General features: G+C 46.0%; 1 protein-coding gene across 5 annotated transcripts in view; it reads left to right on the top strand.

Annotated features, from left to right (window-relative positions):
- RASSF3 (Ras association domain family member 3) overlaps positions 1-19,276 on the top strand; it is a 92,043-nt gene that overhangs the window by 49,898 nt on the left and 22,869 nt on the right. For all 5 annotated transcript variants that reach the window (XR_003002111.1, XR_003002113.1, XR_003002112.1 and 2 more), the window contains exons 2-3: positions 15,092-15,199; positions 17,378-17,606. Coding sequence is in view for 2 of the 5 variants with exons in the window: in XM_024737066.1 (XP_024592834.1) it covers positions 15,092-15,199; positions 17,378-17,606 (337 nt within the window). In the remaining 3 variants the exon portion in view is untranslated. The remainder of the gene's footprint in view (positions 1-15,091; positions 15,200-17,377; positions 17,607-19,276) is intronic.

Here is a 19,276-nt window from a genome sequence, read left to right as displayed (position 1 = left end):
TCTGAATCAGTTGAGAAGACTGGAATAAGGATAGAGACCAAAACATTTACCTGTACTGCTGGTAACAGATCAAGCCGATGTGGAGAATGCAGCTTATCCCTGTTGGCAAGGGGCCATCCTGAGGCTGACCTCCTGTGCTGTGCTGGGGATGGCCCCCCTACAGGGTCAGAGCAGGATGCGGGCCCCCACTGAGGACAGAGGGAAGCGCCAGCTATGCATGCATGCCCACTTTCTCTCCTTCCAGAGTCACTGCTCCCATTCTCTTTCCTTGTGGGCACGGAGACTGGCGGGGTGGAGAGAGGAAGCCTTCTTTTCCTTTTAAGAGGTAAGAAAATGACACCTGGAGAGGTTATGTACTTTCCTAAGGTCACCCAGCTAGTTGGCAACAGATTTTTCTCCTGGCCTCTCCAGGCCACCTGGTATGCGTAGAAAGGACATGGTTTTGGAGTTGCCCAGGCCTCATGTTCACGTGCTACTACCTCTGTGACCTTTGCCTGGGGTTATGCATCCATACAGTGGGGTTAACTTTCTACCTCAAGGGTTCTTGAGGGTTACATTAGCTCTAACCTGTGGTTAATAACCTGGGCCAGGGACTTCCCTGGTGGCGCAGTGGTTAAGAATCCGCCTGCCAATGCAGGGGACACGGATTCGAGCCCTGGTCTGGGAAGATCCCACGTGCCACGGAGCAACTAAACCCATGCACCACAACTACTGAGCCTGCGCTCTAGAGCCTGTGCTCCGCAACGAGAGAAGCCACCGCAATGAGAAGCCTGTGCACTACAACGAAGAGTAGCCCCTGCTCGCCGCAACTAGAGAAAGCCAGCGTGCAGCAACGAAGACCCAAGGCCGCCAATAAATTAAAAATAAATAAACAAGTAAACTTATATAAAAGCCTGGGCCAATGCTCCATTTCCTTAAATAAGCATCACACATGTCACCCTGCCAGCCTGGGGCAGTTACCAATCCACCAGTTCTTTTTTAAAAAATCTGGCTTGGAGCCTCAGACAACTTGGTGATTGGGGGATGGTTCTCAGCAGAGTGGGACTTGGAAGTTGACTTTTAATTTTCATGTTTTGGAAGGAAAAAAAATTGCTTCTAAGGAAGAAAAGTCCTAAATTGAAAGAAATTCACATGTCACACGCACCCCCGAAAAACTTGCATCACATCAGAATTGATTTTATAGTCAGGAGTTGAAAGTGGCCTGTTTAACCTTGGGGAGCTAATGCCTTTCAAATCTAAATATTCTCATTTCTAGGACATTCTTTAAGTAGCTGTTTGAGAAGCCTTGTTTTGTCATGTGTTAGAGGAGTCTATGAAAAAGTTTGGGGTGGAGGGGTGGTGTGTGCACATTGGTGGCCTAAGTGAAGGGGTGGAAAGGTGAAACAGCCTTTGTGCAAGGGATCTGGCCCAGAATTTGTACGCTGTGATGGGATGTGTAGTCCCTGTCTTTGAGTTTCCTTAGATGTACTGGATGAACCAATTACCCATGCCCTCCGGGACACTGTTGTTTCAGGCGATGCCCCCACCTGGGGACAAGGATGCAGCTCCAAGCAGGCGCATATCCTGTGTTGAATACTGTGCATTGACCCTCCACTTTCAGTGTCTGCTGTTTGCTTCCTGTCCAGATATTCAGTTGAGTGAAGTACACACAACTTTGATCCACATGTTTGTTTCAGACCCCTAATGCCAGTATATTCATTAAGTTAAACTTCAGTTTCTCTTCTTCCTTCCAGTTCAGGTCTGCCTTTCACTTTATAACCCACACCTCTCAGCTGAGCAGCACCCCAAAACCGGCTTCAGGTGCCAGGGGGAAGGGGGGGGCAGGGCAGCCGGGCTGCCGAGGACGCCTAGTACTGAGGAAAGGCGGGGTGGGAGGGCACTTCCTCCAGGCCTTGGGCTTCCTGTGCACGCCTGGAGGAAAACGGAGCTGGAGGGTGTATGAGCCCTCCCCTTGCGCAAGTGACAGAAACATTCCTGCACGACAAAGAAAATCTAAATTGCTTGTAAATCACCCCTCCCCCCCACTGCCAATTAATGACAGTTCAATTTCCAGGGTAACTCGAATACCGCTTTTATTTATAAATCAGTCCATTAATAGGGTAATGTTTAAAAAGCTACGTTTCCTTTTGTCAGTCCTTGGCAATAGCAGTCTTTTTTTTTTTTTTTTTTTTAAGAGCTAGGGAAACCTTTATTTTCCAGACCGCAGTGGCTTATTGTCACCTGGGAGATCTCTAGTTTGCTCTCTCTAGCAACTTCCATATGTTGACCTCTGTAAGTGCGTTTGGCTGCCCATGTTAGATTTGTCACTTCCGTGCCTCTGTTCTCAATGTCAGAGTTGTTTCCCTGAGGGTGGCTGTACCGTCAGGGGCAGTCGGCACATCAAAGTGTGTTCAGTCACTGGCAGAGTGCTTGCACTGCTTTTGTTTACTTTTGTTTCCAAGGCTGTTTTTTAATTAAATTTTTTTTAAATACATGAAAGTCTTTTTCTCCCACCCCACTATATTTTACTCCCCACTCCCTCCCCAGTTAACAGTCATACAGACCAGAGAAGTTTTTGAAAATTTTGTAGAAGTTTTTACAGAAAGAAAAAAAAAAAAGCCTCAAATCTCACCAATCAGGCATAGACCTCTTAACATTTTGGAATATTTCCTTCTAGTCTTGAGGCACAGTTTGTAATACTGTATGTGCAGTTTCTCCTCTGTTCTCCCCCCCCCCATTAAAATCTCTCTGTAGGCTTCATGTTAACAGCTCCTGTATGGTCCCTCTTAAGGTGTATGAAAGTATTTAACCATTTCCTTAACATTGGGCATATAGTTTGTGATTTTTAAACTGATTCTCTGTGGACCTGGCCAGTTGACCAATTCCCTAGTAAATTGCTGGTTGTGTTAGTACCTCAGCCTCCAAAACTCAGGATGAACACTGTGTATCAAACGCCTGAGCCTCCGGAAGCCAGTGACGCACAAACCTGAGGGTCTCCCCACGCGCTTTCACTGCCTTGGTCCACGGGTCCTTCTCTCCTCTTTCTCCTTTCTTGGCTGAGTTGGCTTTGCATCAGACAGACCTGCTGTGAACCTCAGCCCCTGCACTAACTGTGTGTTCGTGGGCCCATGAATTCTTCTAAACCTCCATTTTCCTATTTGCAAAATAGGGATAAGAGTGATTCCCCATCACAAGTTATTTTAAGAATTGTGAGTCAGGTGTGAAGGGTGTGGTGCGGGATCTGGACCTGGGGGATGCAGCTGCTTTCAGCCCCTCCCAGGGATTTGGCTTGGCTAATTCTGCCCGTCCAGTTTTGGAAGAAGAGCAGAAAGGAAAGGGAAGCAGAATGGGGGAGGTGTATTGAGCAGAGTGTGAAGTTCTCAAAGTGTTTGTTTCAGCACCGTCTGGGCCGGGATTGAGCCCCCTGGCTGGGGTCAGTGAGGTGGGAGGCGTGGCCCAGGGGCGCCAGGCCCCTTGGGTGGTCACCTGGTGGGGGGCGGGGGTCTGCCTCCCTAGTCTCTCTTCTGGCGTGTCTGTGGGTGTCCCCTGACTCACCCCAAGCCTCTGACTCTGATGGAAGACTCCACCGAAAGTCTTCTCCTGAAGTCTTCCGTGTTTCTCACCCCATCCACAGCGAAGCAGGAGGGCAAGAAGGGATTTCTGTAGAAAAGAGTATCTTTAGCAGTTACTTGTGTGACGCTCTTCAAGGCACTGATCCCCCTGATTTCTGTATGAATTGCTCTGACTTATCTTTTAATTACTCCAGAGTCCTGTCACCTCCTTGGTAGGAAGGAGGAAGGTGATTACTCAGATAAAACCCACACCCGGGACAGCTGAGGTAGAGCTGAATCTGTAAATGTTCTTTGTGTGCCCATTTTCTGCACAGATCATGGTCCTTCTGAGAGTGGAGCGCATCACGTATTGCCTATGAAGAATACATGGGTACCGAAGAATGAGTCCTCGTACACTTGGTACTTCAGCCATGCCTTTTAAGGGCTATGAACAGACTTAATCAGAAGAGCCATCTGGAGTGCAGTGTGGAGTGCGGTGGGGAGGAGAATTCAGGACGAGGCTGTGGATTGAATTAATGGGAGCAAGAGTGATATAAAACAGCTTAACTCCTCATGGGCCCCTTCAGACTTTCACCTTTGCCTATTAAAATAAAATGTTCATGGTCTGGACACGTGGCTTGGAAGGACTGCCGATTCTCTCCCTACTCCTGTGGTGCTATCTCGGCACCTCAGTTGGTATGAGAGCGAGCTGTACAGGTGTGTTTGGACTAGTGCATTAGTAGGGCTGCACTGAGTAAGAATTGAAGATTTACAAATCCAGGCCTTAGAGGAGCTGGATATGATTGTCTCCCTGGACGTTGTCAACCTGAACAAGTTGTTGTCATCTACGTTTTTAAACTCTGTGTCACCTGAAAATGGAGAATCTAAGTTGCTTTTAAGTCTCCTTTTATTCTGTGGTGGCAACTTTTTAAAAAGAAATTTATTTATTTTTGGCTGCGTTGGGTCTTTGTCGCTGTGCGGGGGTGAGCGGGGGCTACTCTTCGTTGTGGTGCACGGGCTTCTCATTGCGGTGGCTTCTCGTTGCGGAGCACAGGCTCTAGACACGTGGGCTTCGGTAGTTGTGGCACGTGGGCCCAGGAGTTGTGGCTTGTGGGCTCTAGAGCGCAGGCTTAGTAGTTGTGACTCAAGGGCTCTGTTGCTTCACGGCATGTGGGATCTTCCCGGACCAGGGCTTGAACCCGTGTCCTCTGCATTGGCAGGCGGATGCTTAACCACTGCACCACCAGGGAAGTCCTGTGGTGGCAACTTAGACTCCGTATTATAATTGGCAAGGAAGAAGACACCAAGCTTGCTCCTGATAGTTTTTCTTGGAGTGCTGGTCTACAGACATTTCTTACTTGCTTGAGGCTCTCCGTCCTCTGTTCAGATTCGGTTGCAGCTGGCAGGGGGATGACTCCTTTGGTCTGCAAGCCTCTGCGCTTCAGTCTCGGATCCCTGCTGTCGTGGAGCTGGAGCCTGCTGAGTCCCCCAGATGGGCTCCGCCCGCCTCCTCCCTGGCTGCTGCAGTGTTCCTTCACACTTCCTGTCTGGCTTCCTTCCAGACGAGCCTGCTCACTTCCTTTCTCTGGAACCTCCCCTTATTGCCAAGGTTCCAAGGTTTCACCAGGGATGTGGTGGTCACCAGACCTGACCTCAACACCCTGACCTTTGAAAGAGCCTCTCTTGTCCGTGGGGTAACCTGATTTAGGGAGCTGTGGCTCATAATTGCTGCCAAAGGAAATGGATGGCTGCTGGGTGACCCGCAGAGCCTTGAGCAGTAACGCGGGTCTTAATCTAAAATTTAGGGCGGGCGTTATGTCACTGCCCGACATTGTAGTGCCAGTCTCCCCTCCCTCCTGGTTTCTCAGCCATCTCTTATATGTATTTTTCCCATTAATTTTCCTACTGCCCAGTGGACTTTGTAAGTACTTGATTAGGGTGGTGTTGTAGATGGTACAGAATCTTAGAAAACTTACTGCTGAAAGGGACCATAATCCAATGCTCTCTTAATCAAGGAAACTGAGTTTTTGAGGCCATGCCTTCCTTTGGAAACCTGAGTCTCTTCTTACCGAGATCTCAGAGAGGGGGGCCACAGGGGGGTGGGGGCAGGGGCAGGAGTGCTGGCTCACCTCAGGCCACATTCTTTTTCTAATTATCGAGCGGGATTTGGATGTGCTTGGCTCTGAGGCCTTTCGTAATCTTTCCTTTCTCTGTTGCCTAGAATTTAAAGAAACTTAAGCCAGTTGTGAAATGTATCACCTTTCAGAAATGAATAGCATCTTAATTGACTCCCTTTGAAAACATGTCAAACTGGGATTTTTAAGTTGGAGTGTAATCTGGTATGCCTTGAGGTTGGGACCTCCAGCTGGGGCACGCTGGGGAGACTGGTCCACCTCCAAGTTTGTTTTCTGGCTCCAAACAAATGAGTGGCTGTTTGACGATTGGCACGCGACCCGGTTTTAAAAGTACAACCATATAGGGTATGGCAGACTGGTAACTGGGGGGTTTACAAAGTGAGGTCATGGAAGGCCCAGATGAAACGCTTTTAATGTGTATCACAACTGCAATTAATCTTATTAACATGCTGGGCCTCGGCCTGCTCTCCTGCCCTGGGTGTGCAGGGGTATCCGAGGGGCATGCTTTGAAGGACTCTCTTCTTTGATGGTGCAGATGGATAGCAGAAGCGTATCAGACTTTGTATCTGGTACCATAAAGGCCTTTTGTGTGCCCGTGCAGATGCATTCAGTTTTGAGAAGCAAACAAAACGATGCAGATCGATAAGATATACAAAAGAGGACGGGTTTTAAATGCAGTCTTGTAGCTGTGGGCTCTGGGACCAGACAGAATCAGGTGAAATGGGATAGAGCTCCCTCTTAGGTTCCCAGCATCCAGCTCGTTCCAGTTCTGGGAGTGAAAGATTTAAAAACATGACTTGTTGGGAGGCAAGAGTAAACACAGGAAACAGCAAACCATAAAAGGTGCTGCGATGCTAAGTCTGAATTGATGGGGTAGCGCAGGGGTTCCTGAGGCTGCTGTGGTTAGGATGGCTTCCTGGGTGGGGTGGCCTTGTGACCCTTGGGAGGGTCACAAGGTGAGGGGGGCCAGTGGGGGGGGCAGCACATGGTACTCTTGGAGGAGAGATAAATGGGCCGAGTGGTAGGGCAGTGCAGTGGTAAGGCTAAGGCTGGGAGAATTTAAAGGCAGTAGATGGCACACTTTGATCTTTCCATCTCTCTCTTTCACAAGTGCATGTAAGAGAAGGCTAGTACAGTACTGTGTCCTTATAAGGCTGCTGCCCAGTTGTTTTTGCGGCCCATTTTTTTTTTTTAGAAGTCCTCTAAAATACCCATCTAGACTCCCTTCTGACGTTCTCTTTGTTGTTTAACAAGTAGCCTTGCGGACAGAGAGGTTGTTTAAAATTGTTGGGTTCAACAGATGTGGTTTGGGTATGCTAATATATTCTAATGAATACAGAATCTACTCACTAAGTGAATAATTGATGAGAAAAGAAATATCTGTACCTGTATAATGTACCCGTTTGCTCATAATTAATTAATGTCACACTTAAAACATTATTAAAGGTCTGTTCTCTTCAGGTTTCCTTGCTGTGTGCACCCTATACGGCTTTCTCACCTGCAGGACTTCTCAGAGCCTTTAGCATTTTAAAGTGCATTGGGAATCAGTGCAGTGGGAGGTAGTGGAGGAGAAGGGGGGCAGCCCTTTCTGTCCACAGGACATCTTGGAGGATTAGCGGTCCATGGGGCACCCTGCTGTTTGACAGTGTTGTGTGCATTGCCCTTGCCCTTTTAGCTGCCCTCCAGTTGTCTGTTTACTTTTCCTACCCCAAGATAACAGTGATGCATATCTTGAGCCAGGGAGGGTGGGGGGCTGTTACATCCCTCCCTTCCTTTTTCTTTGCTATTAGAGCAGCAAACGTCTTAGATGGCTGCATAGAAGGGTTGCCTACAAGCTAAATTTGGGCAAGACGAGTCCCCGAATCCTCATATAAATGGAAATAGAGTCCTAGCTCTATATCCTGCCATTAAAAAAAAAAAAGAAAGAAAGAAAGAAAGAAAAAAATCTTCCCATGTGGCAGGGGGAACAACCTGAGAGAGGCCAGGATGAATCAGCATGCCGTGGCCGGGCACCAAGATAAGCGTGACTTTAGGCGTGGCCCTCGTCCTGCGATCAGCCCTGGTGTGGTGAGAACGCAGCAGCAAGCAGCAAGCTGTTCTTTTAAGGTCAAGAACAGCAACAAGTGTCTGGTTCTTTCCTTCAGGAATAGACTCTTCCTTGCTCTAGAACAGTGTCTTTTTACTGTAACATATTGGTTTTACTTTGCTTTCTTATGGCTTTTCCTCCCTAGTTGTTCACGCACACCTGTGCACGTTACGGTACAGCTTCACACTGTCCACTGGAGTCCCACAAGCTGCGTGGGGCTATGTACACTTCAATTATTTAAAATGAAATAAAATTTAAAACTCAGTTCCTCATTTCAAATGTTCAGATACCACGTGTGGCTGGTAACTGTTCTTTTTCGGACAAGGTAGATATAGAATGTTTCCATCATAGCAGATAATGCTGGTGGATGGCACTGATGTATATCAGCCATACCGACCCTTGTCTGGGAAAACTTCTCTGGGTCCCCATATCACCTCTGGCTACTTTTTTTAAAGTTGTTTTTTTGTTCTGTTTTAGCATTTTAATGTGCTTCTGATTTTTTTTCTTGGCTGCACCGTGCGGCATGTGGAACTTCCTGGACCAGGGATCGACCCTACGCCCCCTGTAGTGGAAGCATGGAGTCTTAACCACTGGACCACCAAGGAAGTCCACCTCTGCCTACTTTAACATCTTAGAGCTTGTGGTACCACAAGTGAGGAATGTCTGACAGACATCAACTGTAAATGCGAAGCTGTCCCCCGTGGCCTTTCTTGGCATATTCATCAGGGTTGAGCAAGACATGCTCCCAGCTTAAAAACCCTCTTGGGGCTTTGCAAGCTTAGCTCTGTGTGACAGCCCTTCCTGTATTCATCACAGGGTTTTTCCACTTTGCTCACCTAAAGGACATCTCAGGACAGTGTTTTCCTGCTAATCACACTTTAAAATCTAGTTCAGGAGCATCTAACCTGACTTGTTGAAATTTTCTTTTGAGCCCCCCAAACGGCTTGCTCACTAGTTCCTGAAAATCACTGCTTGCATACTGTACTTATGTGCAAACCTGCTTTGATTTGCTTGTAGGTCCCTCCCTGATTGCAGTAGAAGGATCTCTCCCAGAGGAGATTTTTCTGTTTTGTTTAGGTACATGATACTTGGTTTGAAGTCTTTGTTGGAACAGGGCCTGGAAGAAAGACATGTGAAGGAGTCATTACCTAGACTCCATTCCATTTGAGCTATCCCTGAATTCCATTTGCAGCAGGGCTGACTGGTCCAGGGAAGTGTGGTCTTAAGGATGAAAGGTGCTTGGTGTTTTATTCCGTACACAATAAAAGGCTGGTGTTTGTTCTATCTGTAATTGCACTGGGTACCCCAGTCTGTTTGGGACATGAGTAGGTGACTGCCTGTTTCTACAACTGGAGAGAAGATGAAAAGTAGGAATTCATGAGTTTGGAATGGAGCCTCACTTAGAGAAGGCACCTGTTGACTTGGTAAGTTTACCCTTCTCCGCTGACGCAGGCTGGGCCCCAAACCTGGCCAGGAGTCAGAGCTGCTCCCCATGAGAGCGGCAGGACCCACCAGTGGGGAGGTGATGACACTCTTATGGTCTGTCATGCTCCTGTCACGGGCACAGTGCATATATTGTCCTCCACTCAGTCAGGGAATCTGTGCTATTTGCATTTTTTAAAAAGGGTCAGTACTATTTTTTAAAGAGGTCTATGATGCAAACAAAACAACCCGACACATGCCAGGGGGTGGGGCAGAGAGTAAGACAAACTTGACTAGACTGTGAACCAAGAAAAGGCAGAAAAGCAGGGATCCACAGTGGTCTCTCCTGGCTTTATGTGCTTGGTACAGAGATGGGCACCAGTAGGCAGGCAATAAATAGTTGTTGATAATAAATGAGTTCTATTTTCATAACAGTTCTATAAAGTCCATATTGCTTTTCACATTCTAAAGAGATAAGAAAACTGAGACTCAGAGAGGTTAAATAACTTGCCTATGGTCACACAGCCAGAACGTGGCAGAGCTGTGATTCAGACCTAAGTATGCCTAAGCCGTAGACCACATACCTTCACCAGGCTCAAACAAAGGGGGAGGTAGGGCCATATTCACCTTCTCGCTCTCCCTCTTTCTCTCACACATAGTTACTCTCAGATGCTTTATATTTGTTAGGTTTATTTTTATTGTTGCATTTTTAACTTAAATTATTTTATGCTGCATTTTATATAGTCCTGTCTGTCAATTATATCTCAATAAAACTGGAAGGAAAAAACCTTAATTTTGATACTATTTCAAAATTACAGAAAAGTTAGCAAGAAGGGTATACACAGTGTCCAGACCCTTTGTCCAAGTTTGTAGGGGTCTGTATATTCTTGGACAATCTTGATTCGCGATCTGCTCTAGCCTAGGGCGGGGCCACACTGCCTGGGATTCCTGTGTGTCTGCGAGGTAGGGCGTGTCCTTTATGAAAGGTCACCGGTGTAAAAACAGTGACGTGACCCCACCCAGGAACTGAGGCAAACCCTAGAGCAGCCATCCAGGGCTTGCTTGCTAGATGTAAACATGAGAGACGAGTCTAGGGTTTATAATTTTGCATGGAAGAACTCTCCCTCTGAGAAACTGGAGGGTTTGGGGAATGTAAAAGAAAAGTGGCTTATAAAAAAGATGACTTGTAACTTCCCCAACACTCTTCAGGCGTGGCATCATACCCTCCTCGGCTGCCAAGAACAATAATGGATGCATTCACAGACGCATGCGCCCATGCCATTTCCTCTCCTCGCCATACAATTGAAGATGAACGTCTGTGCTCCGCTGTCTCTGTTCCATGCCCACCACACGGGTTTTTTTTTAAACCCTCTGCTTCTTGATTTCACTTCTGTACGCATTGTACCTACTTCCTCCCTTCTGGGTTCCGTCCTGCTCTGCGAAGATAGCCGTATCCCCAAAGGCACTGTGTTTGGAGGACAGGCAGGATTCTTCCCTGTGTGAGAGGAAGAGGTGGCGGGTCTCTTTTAAAGGGGCAAACTATCCGGACGTTTTCCAGATCAGGAGACTTTCTCCAGTTCTGACACTAAAAGAAACCAGTGTCCTCCGCTCCAGGGCCTGAGCTTGCGACTCCTGTGCCTTTCCCTCTGCTGCCAGACTCCTTCACTCAGAGGAACTGTGCTTAGTTATCTTGGAAGCCTCTTTTCTTTGACATTCCTCACTCATACTCCACCTGTGCTGGACCGGAAGTGCCATGAGGGCAGAGGTGGTGTCTGACATCCCCATGCAGAGCAAGGCCTGGCACACAGCTTCTGCTCAGCAAATATTTGCTGAATGAATAGGCCTTGATCTGTGGCCTTGGTGTACAGTTGCTCCCTCAGTTGACTTAAATATACAAGATCATAGTGACTTCCTTGGCGGTCCAGTGGTTAGGAGTCTGCCCTCCCACTGTAGGGGGCACGGGTTCGATCCCCGGTCGGGGAACTAAAATCCCACAAGTTGCGGGGTGCGGTAAAAACAAACAAGATCACAGAAGAGAGTGTAGATCTTAGAAGTTCTCATCACAAGAAAAAAAAAATTACGTATGGTGATGAGTGTTAACTTACTGTGGTGATCGTTTTTATATACATATAAAATTACACTGTACACCTGAAACAGATACAATGTTATATGTCAATTATACCTCAATTGAAAAAAGAAGACAACTAATTTCTCATCAGAAATAATGCAAGCAACTCTTTTCCTGTTGTGACTCAAGGCCAGAAAAAAATACAGTGGTGATTGTTTTCTAATGTGTAAGAATGTTGAATCATTATGTTGTATACCTGAAACTAATATAATATTGTAAGTCAGTTATACTTCGATGAAAAAAATACAGGATCATAGCCTTTTAGGTTTTAGCTGCTTCTCTGGGATTTGCTTTCCAGTTGATCTCACTTTTAATAGTGAGATTTTTAGCTTTGGAAGGGACCTTTGGGTCCACCTGTTTTCTGTCGTTGCCTCCTACAGTTTCTTGGGTTTTTAATCTCTGATGAAGGTCTTAGAGTGGTTATACAAGCATGTCTCAGTTATCTGTACTTGGATGACCCAGAGCAAGTTTCTCTTCCCAGACTGGCTTGCTCCTTTGACTTTGCTCAAGCTTCTGGGAAGGCTGACTTGAGGAGGCCTCAGGGTCATGCTAAGTCCGGTAGCATCAGCAAAACCTGTGATTAAGAACTCACCAGGGCGTCCCTGGTGGCGCAGTGGTTGAGAGTCCGCCTGCCGATGCAGGGGACGTGGGTTAGTGCCCCGGTCCGGGAGGATCCCACATGCCGCGGAGCGGCTGGGCCCGTGAGCCATGGCCGCTGAGCCTGCGCGTCCGGAGCCTGCGCTCCGCAACGGGAGAGGCCACAACAGTGAGAGGCCCGCGTACCGCAGAAAAAAAAAAGAACTCACCAAAATGGGGCAGTTCCCTGGTGGTCTCATGGTTAGGATTTGGTGCTTTCACCGCTGTGGCCTGGGTTCAGTCCCTGGTTGGGGAACTGAGATCCTGAAAGCCTCGTGGCATGGCCAAAAGAAAAAAAAAAGAGGCAAGTAAATTGAACAGACATTTAAAAACAAAAAAACTGACCAAGATAACTTGACCACCCTGCCCTTTGCTCTTAATCACTCCTATCACCCCTTCTCAGTCTCTTCATTCTTAGACTTCTTCCTTCTTCTTTAAGTAGTAAGCCCCTAGGGTGTATCTGTGCTATAATATTCATGTAATTTGCTGTTTTATATATTTTTAATGGTGAGCCTTTGGTTTCCTCGATTCCTTGAGTGGAACCATCTTGTCCCATTGGTCACACTGGGGAAGCAGATCTCTGCAAGCAGGAAGCACCTTGGAGATGTCTACTCCAGTCCCTTTATTTGATAGGAAATGAGGGAGCAGATGTAGACAGGTTAGTAGCCCAGGGAACAGGATTAGTCAGTGACAGACCCGGACTAGGCCCAGGTCTGGCTGGAATGCGGCACTTTCCCAGCACCCTTTGCCCTACCATCATCACATCCCACCCCCATGAAATGGAAAATCTCTTACTGTATACTTTTTTTTGGTCTTAAAAAATTTTTTTTGTTTTATAATTATTTTCTTTTTTTTAATTGAAATGTAGTTGACTTACTATGTTTCAGGTATACAGCAAAGTGATTCAGTTTTATATATCTATAGATATATCTATCTATCTATATATTTTAATTTATTTTCCTTTTTTTTTTTTGGCTGCATCGGGTCTTAGTTGCGGGACACGGGATCTTTGTTGAGGCTTGTGGGATCTTTTCGTTACGGCACGTGATCTGCTTGGGCTTCTCTCTAGTTATGGCACGCGGGTGGGCTTCTCTCTAGTTGTGGTGTGCGGGTTTTCTCTGGTTGTGGTGCACAGGCTCCAGCATGCGTGGGCTCTGTGGGTTGCAGCACGCGGGCTCTCTCATTGAGGCGCATGGGTTTAGTTACCCCACAGCATGTGGGATCTTAGTTCTGCGACACGGGATCGAACCCGCGTCCCCTGCATTGGAAGGCAGATTCTTTACCACTGGACCACCAGGGAAGTCCCCAGATACATATATTCTTTTTCAGGTTCTTTTCCATTATAAATTGTTAGAAGATATTGAATATAGTTCCCTGTGGTATACAGTAGGTCCTTGTTGTTTATCTATTTTATATATAGTAGTGTGTATCTCTTAATCCCAAATTCCTAATATCCCTCCCCCCTCTTACAGTATACTTTTTAGGATATGCTTTGAAGAGTCTTTGGACAGTTCATAGTGAAAAATGAATGTTGAAACAGAGACTGTCTCGTTTTCTACTTTAGCTATGGCCTGTAGCTGCCTAATTGTGGATTGGAAGGGGCAGGGCCAGCAGAGAAATGTGGGAGACACGTTGGAGATAGTCATTGAAGCTTCTGAAAAGTTATTTTAATCTACGGCTTTTTCTCCCCCTAACCACTGACACCAAAAATAAGACTGCATTGGGGTTTTACATTGGTAGATAGGGTGCTCCCAAGGGACTTCGAGGCTTGCTCCTGAAGCTGGGCCGTGACCATGCTGTCCCCCCAACACTGACCCCTCAGTCCACACTAGGACAGGTCTGGAATCGAAAAGTTACTGAGATGACTTGGAGTCAGCACACCCCTCTCGGGGTCTCCAATCCAGGAACTTGAGAGCTGAATGGATTTTATACCCTTTAAAGCTCTCCTGCAGTTTCTGTCGTGGCCGTTCCGTGTGTAGCTATCACGGTAGCTCACAGTGCGTAGGTGGGAGCAAACACCTGCTTGGATAATCTCCAGCTGTGAGGTTGGGGTGATTATCTGGCTGGAAGAGAGGTACCTTTTTAAAGGTTTTATTTTGGGGGAGAAATCATCCGATCTTATTGTTCTTCCTCTCTGTCCTGAAGATTGTTAGGACCCTTCATCTTTTTTGAGTTGCTTCTCAGGTTTGAATCTGATTATGCAGCCTTTCCTTTACGTTTTCAAACACCCACACGGGAATGGTGGGGATCTATTCGATTTAGTGGAAATAACATAGAGGACCTGGATTAAAATTGAGCTTGGTCTCTTAACCAGTTGGGTTGTCCCCGGCAAGCCACTTGACCTCTGTGAGTCTCAGTGCCCCTGTCTGTAACAAGGAGATGCTAATTAGTGAGGATTAAATGGGGATCCCATATGGAAGTACTTGGAGTTACTGAGGGTTGGTGGGCTTTGGAATCAGGTTTTTCAGGTAAGCTCCAGCCCTTGTGCAGAGCAGTTAAATTTTTGTTAGTAGGTTGATTTACTTCTTAGAACTTGATCTCATCTAGTAAAAATGCCGGCTTGGTTAAGTTGTTGGGAGAAATAAATGCAGTATAAGTCAGGTGCCTGGTATACTGGGCTTCATGGGGCCAACAGATTCTGGAGTGTGGCCATCAGTGATTGCATATTAGCCATCGCATGATGTCATGCACTGGTTGAGCTCTTTAGACAAAAACAGTTAGTGAATGTTTCACAGTGATGAAAGGATTTCACTGAAATCTTCCCCTCCAGAGTGGGGGGGGGAGGCAAGGGTGGGGTGAGGCTGGGAGGGGCAGGGGTTGAGAGTGGGAGGGTCCAGGAAGTCTGGTTACTTGTATCTTGGCATGAGGATTTGTTTGGAAGATTAAAGGACCTTCTTGGTAGTTGTATAGAATTTGACAGGTCAGTGATTAGTGCCAGCTTAACACTTATTAACTACCATACTTTTTGCTGGTAAAGATTGTAAAGCTATAAAGATCATAAAGTTCATAGGATTTGTGTGTGTGTGTGTGTGTGTGTGTGTGTCAAGGTAAAGTGCTCCGTAGTTGTTGTTATATGGAATGTGAAAAGAATCCTGGCTTATCTGCATTTTTTTCTGTGATTGCTCATGTGTGACTTGGCTTATTTTTCTTCTAGGATGTGGAGAAAGATAAGGAAACCCACAATTACCTCACCAAAGAGGAAATCAAAGAGAAAGTTCATAAATACAACTTAGCAGTCACAGACAAGTTGAAGATGACCTTGGTGAGTACCCATACAAATAATACTGTTTAGGTTGACACGTGTTGAATGAAAGACAACTATAAGTTGTTGGCACTACAGTCTGTATGTTTTAAAATCTCTGAATCATACTTGCAGAACCTTAATGGTCAAGGTATACAGGACCGGAGAATGGGATATTTCTGCATCTTTCAAATGAAAGCTGTATTTTGAAGTAGCTTTATCTCAAAATCAATCAGCACTTCCTAAAATTTTATTTTAAAACATGTTATGATCCCCAAAGGATTTTTAACACTGAGTGTAATCCCTTGCCTGTTTTTAACACATGGGCAGTAACTCAGATTCTAATAAGGCCTGAGATAAGTTTTATCTTGTGTAAATAAATTTGGAAGTGTCAGGAAAAGGATCTTGTGCCCCTGGATTGGGATCTAATTGAGCTCGGATTTTTCTCAGCTGGAGAAAAATGTGTATTATGGAGTATGTAATACTCGGCTTTCTACATTGTTGTTTCAGGCTCCTGCAGCTTTGTGTCGATGCTGTTAGAAGCTCGGTGGGGAGCAAGAGGGGTAGGAGGGAGAAGCACAGGCTTAGTGACAAAGAAAGGGGGGACCCAAGGCAGAGCCAGATGTACGTTCCTCTAACTGGTCTGGCCTCGCCCATCCACTTGATGACTTTCCTCGAGGCACCTGCCATCCCTCGGTGCCAGTGTCCAGGGCCCTTGGACCCCTGCCTGGCACTCTATTGACTGTGACCTGACAGAGTTCAGCAAAGGACAGGGCGACCGGTTAGAACAGGCCCTACTGAATGCCCTACTGAATTCTGTGACCCTTGGAGAGGAGCTTTTAAATATAAACCCTTGTGATAAAGGATCCCTCCCTAGGGGGACTCCACCAAAAAGGGGAGACAGTGGATGATCTCAAGATTATTCCTCATTATTCCAGCAGTCGTACTTCTTCTTCTTCAAACACGGTTTTTATCAAAGCAGAAAAATTCCACATCCCTCCTCTTCCCCTTGGAGATTAAAACAGATGCAAGTTTCCATGTCGTTTCAAAGATTAAAAAAAATGTGAAGTGTTGTGTAATACTTTTCACAAGAATGAATGAGTGAATTAGTATTATAAATTGACCTTGTGGAAAGGAAGAAAAATAACGGCCTATAAAGGAGATTTTTCATGTTCTGTGTTAACTGTGTCATTTATTTATAACACCTGAAGATTTGTTTAAATAAAACATTACAATGTTTTTTATCTAAACATACTAAAAGTTAAAAGTGAAGACCAGACTATTATAACTATTTTTAGCAACTAAGAAATAATAATTCTACATCATTTAAGATAAGCGCTAAACTCATCAAATTGTGTGTATTAAATATGGGCCGCTTTTTGTATGGAAAAATTGTACCTCAATAAAGCTGTTAAAAACATACTTATATATAGAAGGAGACATCAATACCATGTTAAATCAAAAAAGACTAGTGCTTGGGAATTCCCTGCCCGTCCAGTGGTTAGGACTCCATGCTTCCACTGCAGTCCCCCCCCCCCCCCCCCAAAAAAAAAGACAAGTGCTTGTATTATAATGTCTATAGTTCACATCATAGCTTGAATTTGTTTTAAAAATGTTGCTGCTTGAGGTGTCTGAAATGCCTCATCGTGTATCCCATGCTGTGGCAGATCCCATGCTCTATATAAAATAGGTTAAGCAAAATTGGTAATCTCTGGTACACTAGGAATGAAAATAGCTTGTTTTCTTCCCGTCTGCTCCTTGTTACTTGAGTATTTCAGAGTCCTAATTGTGACTTTCCTTTTCTGTGTAATAGCTGGTTGTTGTTGTTTCCTTTGTGCAGTTAGCCTGGATATATCCCCAAGCTTTAATAAGCCCTGTGGTTTGGCCAGCATCTGTGCCAGGGGATTGTAACCTCACCCGTGGACCCTGACCTTTCACATGTAGCTTCAGTGACATGAGTCCTGGACTTTAGTCCCCACATCTGCCCTGCAGACCTCGCCTCAGGAAGCACTTTCCTGGAGTGTGTTAACCTCCCCTGAGGTCATTCCCTGAGGGGCAGTCTTGAGTGAGGTTCTGTCACAGAGCTGAAAAAGAAAAGAACAAGAGAAGGAGTGTTGCACCTTCCTTTTTTGTTGTTGTTTTGATATGCTCCTTCCCTAAAATGCCCAGCTAATGTGTGTGTTTTTATTCCTGCTTCAGAATTCAAATGGGATTTACACTGGCTTCATTAAAGTACAGATGGAACTCTGCAAACCTTCACAGACTTCTGGAAAACTTGCTCCCAGTAGCAATGGCTGTATGAATACACTCCACATCAGCAGCACAAACACTGTCGGGGAAGTGATCGAGGCCCTGCTCAAGAAGTTTCTTGTGACCGAGAGCCCTACCAAGTTTGCACTTTATAAGCGTTGTCACAGGGAAGATCAAGGTACCCTGCCACACTTAAAATGAAAATGGTCCCCGCTTTTATTTCTGTCTTTTGGCCTCATTAGTGGAAGGGAAGTGATAGGTGTGTCAGTTATGTCAGGGCCCAGGGCCAGATTCTGGAATAAATGGTGATCACAGTGTGTGCTTAATGCTTCTTGGCTGTCTGTGTCTTTCAGTTGGACAGTTGTGGGTCTTAGGATCCCAGATACCAGATAGCCATATGCGATGGGTATTTATGGAGGATTTGTGATGTACACAGGTGGATAGCCTTTTTTCTTTTCTTTTTTCCATCACTTTGATTTTAATTCTCTTTCGGACAGAAGAGAATGCATCTGAGCTTGAAGTTTTCAGTAGCACATCGACATTGGATGTGCATCCGAACATGGAGTGATTGGTGGCCTTGCATTCCCGAGACCCGAGGATCCGGAGGCACATGTGTATTAGTGCACATTACAGACTTATGTAAATGGCACAGCCTTGGGCTCTCCTTTTCCCTTAGCCTGCCTTGCACTAGGTGTTACCCGGGGGCATGTTGGCCCCCCGGCCCCCCAGGGGCTCATGCAATGCGCAAATAACATTTTGATCTGGGGTCCGCCTGTCTGAACTTAATACCCACAATCAGTGGATTAAAAAGAGAATCTTTTTTTTTTTTTTTTTTTTTGCGGTACGCGGGCCTCTCACTGCTGTGGCCTCTCCCGCTGCGGAGCACAGGCTCCAGTCGCGCAGGCCCAGCGGCCATGGCCCACGGGCCCAGCCGCTCTGCGGCACGTGGGATCCTCCCGGACCGGGGCACGAACCTGCGTCCCCTGCATCGGCAGGCGGACTCTAAACCACCGCGCCACCAGGGAAGTCCCTAAAAAGAGAATCTTAAATTACTGCATGAAACTGAATAAGATATTCCAGGTCAGGTCATCATTGAACAGAAATTGATACCAATGGTGGACAACAAGTGATTCAGTGATTCACTAAGTGCTAATTTGAAAATGGTGTGTATATGTGAACATTTAAGCTTTCCCTAATTTTTCTGGGTTGAGCCTATAGCAGCTGGAGCAGAAAATAAACTCACCTTGGCATGATGGGAAAATCCTTTGGTTGCCTGGGGATGAAACCCAGCTAGATGCTGAGTATGCTCATGTTTCTTCAAACCGTATTATGGGCTGGGCCTGCAGAATAAAGAGATGAATAGGGTAAGGTCCCTGTCCTCCAGAGGACACAGGCTCAGCAGTGGGGGGAAGTTTACATCTACAGGGAAATCAGCACCTACAATGCAGTTGTATCCGGAAGTACTGAAATAATACAGGTCAATTGATGGTATTTTGTCCTGCCAGCTTCTTTGCCTGCCCACCTGGACTTTAGCTGCATAATCTGACCGTGATAGCATCTTGCTGATATATTACCCACATGGCAAATCTTTCAACCCTACAAGGCAATGCCAGTACTGTGTGTGTGTGTGTGTGTGTGTGTGTGTGTGTAAGCTGGGCTTAAAGCCACCAGAGCTTGTGTTTGGATGGACTGCTTCGTTTGTTTGCGGCTGCTAATTCTAAATTAATCTGTAGAGAGATTTGCTTCTAGAGTTCTGATTTCATGTTCTTGGGATGGTGTTTCTTTTTTATTGTTTTTAAAGGGGTGTGCAGATCCTTTTTTTAAGTTTATTTTGCTTGCTTTCTTTTC

This window comes from Neophocaena asiaeorientalis, unplaced genomic scaffold (genome assembly GCF_003031525.2).
Source record: "Neophocaena asiaeorientalis asiaeorientalis breed wild unplaced genomic scaffold, Neophocaena_asiaeorientalis_V1.1 scaffold134, whole genome shotgun sequence".
In the NCBI taxonomy this organism is placed as follows: Eukaryota; Metazoa; Chordata; class Mammalia; order Artiodactyla; family Phocoenidae; genus Neophocaena; species Neophocaena asiaeorientalis.
The sequence above is the reverse complement of the archived record's forward strand: the minus strand, read 5'-3'. Positions and strand labels throughout refer to the sequence as shown.